The 9,155-nt window shown below is 41.5% G+C and overlaps 1 protein-coding gene across 1 annotated transcript; it reads left to right on the top strand.

Annotated features, from left to right (window-relative positions):
* The first annotated feature begins 771 nt into the window (after positions 1-771).
* oat (ornithine aminotransferase) lies at positions 772-8,060 on the top strand. Its single transcript, XM_061094374.1, has 10 exons — positions 772-983; positions 2,345-2,570; positions 2,702-2,926; positions 3,004-3,099; positions 3,299-3,426; positions 4,795-4,917; positions 5,934-6,062; positions 6,206-6,319; positions 6,466-6,610; positions 6,849-8,060. Exons 2-10 carry the CDS (start codon positions 2,357-2,359, stop codon positions 7,007-7,009), a joined length of 1,335 nt encoding a protein of 444 aa, XP_060950357.1. The 5' UTR covers positions 772-983; positions 2,345-2,356; the 3' UTR covers positions 7,010-8,060.
* The last annotated feature ends 1,095 nt before the right edge of the window (positions 8,061-9,155 follow it).

Below are 9,155 nucleotides of genomic sequence, written 5' to 3'. Positions count from 1 at the left end.
TAAATAAAGAAGATGTTTAACAGATGAATCAATACTGATAATGTTATACATGGCACACCAGCAGGGTAGTAATGTGTGGCTGACACCTGGCCTGTGAAGGTCAAAAACAAATGAGGACAAAAGTATAAATAAATAAATGAATAAAAGTAATATAATAATGAATAATGCATAAATAAATATATGTAGACATTTATTAATAAAGGCAGAAATACAGAAGTAAACATATAAATGAAGAAATATATAATGAATTAAGATACTAGTCAAGAAATGTAGAAATACAGAGATATATAAATGTAGAAATATATGAGTAAATAGACAAATACATGTAGGAATACAGAAATACATAGATGTTGAAATATCATTATTAATAAATAAATTAACAAATAAACACACAAATAAATGCAGAAGTAAATAAAAGTATAAATAAATAAAATAATAAATGTAGGAAAACATGAATAAATAAACGTTTAAATATATATACAAAAATTACTATTATAAATACATAAACAAGAGAAATCACAAATCTATCTATTTATTTATTCTTTGGATTTATATATTTATAGTTGCATTTATTTATTCATCTATGTATTCAAACTTGCAGACGTTTCATGGATTTTTCATGACTGATTATCCTGTTTCCTGGTGACGCAACTATTAATTTATTTATTGTTATATAATAAATTGCTCTTATTCAAAAGAGTAGTTGAACACGCCCGTTACACGCAATCAGCTGACGGAGTTGCACCATAGGGGGCGTGTGGTATAGCGGGGAACGGGGCGTGGCTGTGACGGTGACACGTGAACCTCTCCGCGGTGACGCTGCTGTAGACCGCCTCACGTGTCCAGACGAAGCTGCAGCTCCACCAGCGGATCGTACTCTCACACCATCCGGGAGGAAGCTTCATCTTAAGGACAACCGCGTCACCTCGTCTCTGGGACCGTCTCCTCCATTACACCCTGTCTCCACTGCGTCCACAGCCCGGGTAAGGTGGAGGGGGGGGGGGGACAGGGGGCAGGGTTAGCTTTAGCTCGCTAGCCGGTGCTGCCATCAAGGAAGCGAAGCCTCCTGTGCGGTTAGCGATGATCTTATAGTCCGCACTCTTTGATCGAGTTTTGATTTTTAAAATTCGTCCACCACCAGCTAAAACTTGACTGTGACTATCACATGGATCTGGAAGCCCACAGTGGAATGGGGCTGACTAGCATCTGGCAACAGGAGATGTTGCTGAATTCTTAATTTAGCTCCTGGCTGTGGTGGTGGTGGTGGTGGGTGTGGATGGAGGCAGAGCCCCATCGACCTATCATGTCCCACCAGGTCCAATGTCCTAGAATGTGTCCAGGCCCTGGGACTCTGTGTATTTATTCACTGTGCCAGGTTATGTGTCCTCCACCCTGTTATCTTGGATATGTCTCAACTGGTGCATTTGAAAAAACAAAAACAGTTTGTTCACTTCAGAAGCATCAGGTGTCATCATGACATGGGAGGAACCTTTATGAGACAGTGTTAAAACTTTTGGTCACAGTGAAGGATAACTTCTGCACCTTATCTACCTATTTTATTTTATCTTGTGCTTCTGTTTTTTATTCTTTCTACCTCAATATTTTTTATTTTATTCTATTGTACTGTATTTTATTGTATTCAAATATACCGGCTGCTATGACAACTTAATTTCCCTTCGGGGATGAATAAAGTACTCTATCTATCTATCTTCTGCTGGGATTGTGACCAAATAGAAAAGTCTGGAACGCCACAGTGGAGCTGCCACTCTGCTGTGGTTTTAGCCTTTGTTGGGCCCAGACAAAGCAAAAGTCTGTCTGTGAATGGGGGGGCGGAAAAAAAAGACGCGTTGTTCAGCAGACCTGCAAAGCCCCGGGTGCTCTGTGGAATTAGCTGTGAATTAGATTATCAGGACCTGGAATTTGTATATTTCACTGACGCCTTCAGGGAAACAGGATGTACATGTTTTTCAAGAAGGGAGAGCTGTGAATATTTCCACAGAGCACAAACAAAATTGACGGGAACTGAGCAATTACGAAATCTATTAAACCATCAAAGGCAGGTAATACAACAAAGGTAAAACTGATCAAAGAGAGGAGCAAGTAACACCAGAGATAAAATGTAGGATGTTAAAAGGGCGAATAAATTCTGATAAGTACAATGATAAAATAAATATCTCAATGAAACGGTTTAAAACGTATACACCTGCCAAACAGACAGGTCATATAAATAGACAGTTAATACTATCAAGGATAAAAACAACAACAAAAAAGCAAATAACTTGCATACGTTACGGTCTTTGAATACTTTGAATACTCAAGTGAATTCTTTTTCTTTTTGTCACAGCTCCACACAATCATGAAGGGAATGATTCTTCAGCTCAGCCGCAGCCTGTGCCGCGCCGGCCCGGTCTGCCGCAGCAGCGTCTACTCGGGAACGCGTCCCGCCTCCATCGCCACCTCCAAACTGAGGGCCGACCGCCAGCTGACCCCAGAGGAGATCTACGCCCGCGAGGACAAGCACGGAGCACACAACTACCACCCCCTGCCCGTGGCCTTAGAGCGAGGGGAGGGTGAGTTCAACGACAGATGCTCACAGATGTTTTTGACCTATAATCTCCGGTCGTTTCCCTCAAAATATTATTCGTCTCTTACAAATTATCGAGAGACTTCTCACGAGCTTGTTTGTTTTTCTTGACTTCAGGCGTCCACGTGTGGGACGTGGAGGGCAACCGCTACTATGACTTCCTGAGTGCTTACAGCGCCGTGAACCAGGGGCACTGCCACCCAAAGATCCTAGCGGCGCTCAACGCCCAGGCCTCCAAACTCACCCTGACCTCCAGAGCTTTCTACAACGACGTGCTCGGGGCCTACGAGGAGTACATCACCAACATGTTCGGCTACGACAAAGTTTTACCCATGAACACAGGTGAGGAAAAGCGCCCGCAGCATTTAGCGAAAGGTTTCCTGTGTAGGTTCATGTTGACGTTTGTTTTTTTTACCCAGGTGTCGAAGGTGGTGAGACGGCCTGCAAGCTCGCCCGCAAATGGGCGTACAATGTGAAGGGCGTTCCCAAGAACAAGGCCAAAATCATTTTTGCCGGTATGTAAACATCGGATTTGAATCCTACTGTTTGGAAGCCCAACTTATCCCTGTGACTTGATTTGTTGACTCAGTAAATTAGCCGTGAGCGCTAACATTTTATCAATACCACAATGAGACTAACCAGCAGTCCAAGCATAAAGATTGACTCCCAGAACAATATGACAAATCTGCTGTATTCTTCCCACTTGTTGATCAGATGGGAATTTCTGGGGCCGCACCATGGCGGCCATCTCCAGCTCCACGGACCCCAGCAGCTACGAAGGGTTCGGCCCCTACATGCCAGGGTTTGAGCTCATCCCATTCAATGACATACCTGCACTGGAGGTACATGTTTAGATTCTGCCACACGCACACTAGGGACGGGAATCGGCAGGGACCTCCCGATACGATACTATCACGATACTTAGGTGGCGATACAATATGTATTGCGATTCTGTAAGTATTGCGATTCGATATTACGATTTCCTGCGACTTCTTTTGGTTATTTTTTTTATTTAAATACTGGCTCTTGGAAAAAAGTTGAATCATACCTTCAAATACAACACAGTCAAATTCACTTAGAACTTTACAAGTTTTATTTCAAATATTAACATTAACTTAATGACTGCCGGGCAGCCAATAGAGAAAAGAAATAAAAATGTGCCCTATTATTGTATAGCCCCAGTCAACTGCACACAAACTGACAGATTAAGAAATGTATGCCACTTAGGCTTCTTTTAAACAATAAATAAAAGGTAAATTAAATAGAATGAATAAAAGTTTACTTAGAATATAAACTTTGAAATAAACAAAAAGTAGGCTATGCTTCATTGTTGTTTTCATGTAGGCGATGCAATGCTAGTGCTTGGGTATGTTTAGATTCTTGTGCAAAAACAAGAGCTGGTCAACATGCTCCCTCCATATATCCCCCCCGTATAAACCAATAAATAAGTTTAAAAAATATTTATTATTTTAAAAAATCGATTTTTGAGGCAGCATGGCGATTTAAAATCGTCGTACACAAGAATCGCGATTCGTAACTGAATCGTTTTTCCCCCCCGTCCCTAACGCACACACAAGAACACACACACAATACAAATAGGGAGTATCCACCGTATTTGTTGTTTTCTGTTGTTTGAAACTGGTTTCTCTAGACTGCTGCAATTAGTCGCTATGTTCAACCCAGCTGTCAAAATAAGTACATACTTTTTGTTCGACCTGTCTCATAAGACCTCAAGCTATTTTAGACAGTAACATAATAGACGGTTATACAGGATACAGGATGTATTTGGCAGCAAAAGTGTCATCATACTTATAATCTGTTGTAATGTGCTTGGCAGACGAATGCAAGATGCAGGAACTCAATCTGCTGCCAAATTATTTTTTATTTACTGTTTTTTCCCCGGGCCTGACAGGCCCAACCTGGAAGAAATACTAAATATACATCAGATGCTTTTGAAATGAAGGAAAGTTGTTAGACCTGTAGTTGAAGGTGTATCTTATTACATCATTATTATCCTCCTAAGTTCAAAAACGATGTATATTTCTTAATATCCTCTATAACCAGCTGTTTACTGAAGCTGTTACGGCTGCTGCTTTTCTTTGTATACACATGAGCCTAATGATTGACTATAACAGAACGTCTTTATTTACAGAGGTTATCTGGGACACAGATTAAAATATCTGACCCTTTTCCCCCCTTTTTTTCCCCAGAAAGCCTTGCAAGACCCACATGTGGCAGCTTTCATGGTGGAGCCCATCCAGGGCGAGGCAGGGGTGGTGGTGCCCGACCAGGGCTACCTGACCAAAGTCAGAGAACTTTGCACCAAATACAACGTAGGTCAAGACGCTTGTATTCACTGTACGTGGCCGGTTGTGTCAATCGCACTGTCGCTGCTGCAGAATTTGTGTTTTTGTTCAGAGCTCGTCTTCTGCTCCCTCTTTTTCAACATGAGATACTTGTTTTGCATTCATCGTGTGTTGGTAACATCCACATGCCCCCTCGCCTGCGGACGCTGGTAGGGAAAGTTCTAGAAAATGTCCAGAGCAAATTACTTGAACATTTGTATTCTGACAAACAGCCTCTCTGTAACCTTGTGCAGGTAAATGTCCAGACCTCAGTGCATGTTTGAAAGCAGCTTTACCATCTTTTTTTTAATTTATAGTAAAACAGTATATTTTTGCATTATCTTCTCTATTTGACCAATTCAATTATTCTGCATGAAGCTTCCTGGGTTTAAGAATGTGATGTTGACTTCAAACAGCCCGCAGGCATCCGAGCAGTGAATAAAAAACACTGGAGAGTGCTAATGCATCTCAAGCTGCTTGGGAAGACGGCTGGAGTGAAACTGAACTGAAACTTAAAGTGGATACTAATGTGTTATTTGGCAACACAACAACAACTTTAAATTCATCAAGGTGCTTTCTGGGAAATCGCTGCATTATACCAAAAAGCTAGAGGTGACATTTTCTTAAGCCACAAGCCAGACATGCCCTGGGGGTAAAGTCTAGAGAAGTTGGTCTGGGGGTTTACCCGCAGTTTTCACACATATAACTTCCCTTACAGAGATCATGGGATCATGTTTACACCCTGACACCGTCGTTATGGCACCGCTTTTTCACCGGGAGATATATGTCTTCTTTCTTCTCGCGCCTGTCGTGTGTCAGTGAGCAAGAAAGTCTGCAGATAATCCGGAGGCTCCCACTTAGACATTTGTGTTCCCAACTACACCCTCTACGGAGATGATGCGGAGGATGTGCACGTCTGAATGCAGCTTTACAGTTTCCGTGGAGAACAAGTATTTCCTATATACACTGCTCCCTAAACTTTGTGTCCTCTGTGACTTGTCCAGGTGTTGTGGATCGCTGATGAGGTGCAGACAGGCCTGGCACGTACCGGCCGGCGGCTGGCCGTGGACCACGAGGAGGTCCGTCCAGACCTGGTGATTCTGGGCAAAGCTCTCTCTGGAGGAGTTTACCCTGTGAGTTTGTTGTCGCTCAGTCAAACTTCATATCACATTACATATTGGCCATATTGTATTTTAATCAGTACCTGACAAGTCCAGCAGTATAGATCATAGCAGTCAAGTCAACTAACATTTGCAAGAACCAATCTGTGTGTCAGGTATCTGCTGTGCTGTGCGATGATGAGATAATGCTGACCATCAAACCCGGGGAACACGGCTCCACGTACGGAGGAAACCCTGTGGCCTGTCAGGTTGCCATCGCAGCACTTGAGGTCAGCGTAAATGTTCACTTGGTTCCTTTTCTTGTTTACCTACCCTTTAACAAATCATCACTTGTATTTTCCCCTCTTTGTTCTAAACTGACTGAATGTCAAGTGTAATAAAACGTTTTTTTTAATGTAAAAATTCTTATGTGCAGGTGATGGAGGAGGAGAAGCTGGCAGAGAACTCTCAGAAAATGGGAGAGCTGCTGCGGAGCGAGTTAAGAAAACTGCCCATAGACATAGTGACAGAAGTCCGAGGAAAAGGTCTCCTCAACGCTATCGTCATCAAAGAGACTAAAGGTCAGTTTGAGCCTTTATTGGTTATTTTAGATGTAGAATTCTTTCATTTACATTGAATTAGTGGAACAAAATATCATAGGGCCAAAGTGATACAGATTGATGTGATAAAAATTTTTCCTGGTGAGGATTTTTCCTTCAAGGCAGCTTCATGTGTTCTTTATAGACTTTATTTGCATCTTGCTTTCACTTAATGGAGATCCATATGTATTTTACCCCCCCCCCCTCTCTCTCCCCTCAGAATACGATGCCTGGAAGGTGTGCTTACGCCTCCGTGACAACGGACTGCTGGCCAAGCCCACCCACGGCGACATCATCCGCTTTGCTCCGCCCCTTGTCATTAAGGAGCACGAGCTGCGCGAATGCGTGGAGGTCATCCAGAGAACCATCCTGTCCTTCTAAACCTATGTTTGGTAAAAAAGAAAAAGATCCTTCAAATCGACGATCCATATTAGCTGCAGCTGTGACTTGTTGAGAAGTCACCGATTTATTAGTTGTTTCTTAATTCTCGTTTTCTTCAAAGACAAATGCTTTTTGAAGGACTTTACTGTAGATATACAGTATAAAGACACTGTGTGTGGAGTGGGCTTCTGTGAGGATACAATGGCACTTTAGAAAAATGTCTGTAAAGAAAACGATTCCTTTAGAGTGCCTCGAGAAAGACTGCAACACATCTGTGGTTTTTCAGAAATGTTCTTTATTTGTTTTTAAACCTAATTTATCTAAAGTTAGATTTTCAATGGTAATGTAAATAATGCAGTGAGTCTTGAATGAAAACATTTTTTTTATTACAAGGACAAGCGGTTCTTACCAGTGAAATAAAGTGTAAAGTAACAGACGTTACTTTAACTTTATCATCAGAGGCAAAAAATTGAATCCTGCTTTTGTATAGCACTTTAGTGTTACACAGAAGGAAGTCTAACTTTAACTCACATGAAAACCCTGACTGCAGTACAGTCGTACAGACAATAGATCACAGTTGTATTAGCTAGTCTACTCAGCTTGTTACCTAAACGTCTGGGTTATTCAAAATCCCAATAGCAGAGATTCACTAACCGATTTTAAAAAGCTTTGAAATGTGAATTTTCTCTCCAGATTCCAGGTCTGGAATGATTTCATACACTTTCCATGTCCGTAAAAACCATGACGGCATTTTAATTTAAAAACGTTTATTTTAATTTAACCTAAGTTATGACTGTTAACCTTTCTGGGAGCTGTTACTATTGAACTTTTTTGCTCTTAAATTTTGTGTAATTTGTGGCGTTTATTTGAATTCTGCGAGGAAATGTGTTGTGTGAGGCTACTGGACGTTAGGGAGGACCTGTGCTTCTTGCTGAGTGTTCAACAAACCGATGAATGTTTTAACTGTCGCAAAACAATCATTTGCAAAGACTGTATAACATTTCACCTTGTTACAAAACTCGTTCCTTTAATAAATGACTTCTGTCTCGTCTCGACTTGTCCAGCAGTTAGTGGTAGAACTGTTGCCCAACAAGAACAGTATGTTCTTTGAGTCTGAATGTCCTCCTCGTGTTTGAGTGGGTTTTTTCTGTCTTCCTCCCACAGTCCAAAAGCATGCAGATAAGGTCAGCTGGAAACTTGGAGTCAACCATTGGTGTGAATGTTTGTCTGTATGTCAGCTGTGCCAAAAGATGGCGACCTGTCCAGGATGGACCCCGGGTCTCCACCCACGTCACCTGGGAATAGCTCCACCTTATGGGGGATGGAGGTCTGTGTCACCACAAGGCAAAGTACACAGATTATTTTCACATTGTCCCAATACTGTCTGTGCACCTAGTCCAGTATGATGCAAGGCTATATATATATATGTGACACTAGATGGTGCTGTTCCCTCATTGAATCTTAACAATTAAGAGTAGTTAGATGAACTATTGCAAACAAGGTTAAAAGCCTTTTTAGGTAACAGGAGGAAATGTGGTGATATTACAGTCACACTGGTGATCAATTTCCAGACTTTGTGACAGATCTTGTTTGAACTACGTGTGACGAGGCACAAACTGGATGATCGGATGAATCAAGTCACAATTGTCCTGAGCAGCAGGACACTGGCACACTTAAAGATGTTTGATATATTCATACTAGTCGTTCCCAAGAGAAACAACAACAGAATGAATCCGCATCTAATTTCTTATATAACAATATAAAACAGCAGTAGCTTCAGAAGTAAAACAGCAAAACAGGCCTGAAACATGTTATCAGTTCAAATATCCCCACCGATACATGTGTATGTATCCCATATGTAGATTTAATTAAAGGACAAAAACACGTTTCATAAGCAACATTTTTAGAAATTTGAAATGAATGTGAAATTGGGGACTTGCTGGCAAACTCTCCCACTCAATCTGTGGGATCAGCAGAGCCTGACAAGCTCTCATTAGTCAGCAGTCATTAACAAACCACAGGGTCTCCGCTCCTCTCACTGCTTATTTAAAACCAGGGAAGTTGTTTAGGAAAGGCTCCAGCTACATACTGCATGACGTTATGGATCAATAAAATCCATTCTAATTAGTTTAGTGCTTTGCACTTT

The sequence above is a fragment of the Limanda limanda genome, chromosome 21, assembly GCF_963576545.1.
Source record: "Limanda limanda chromosome 21, fLimLim1.1, whole genome shotgun sequence".
NCBI classification, from domain to species: domain Eukaryota; kingdom Metazoa; phylum Chordata; class Actinopteri; order Pleuronectiformes; family Pleuronectidae; genus Limanda; species Limanda limanda.
This window is presented reverse-complemented; position numbering and strand designations above follow the sequence as displayed.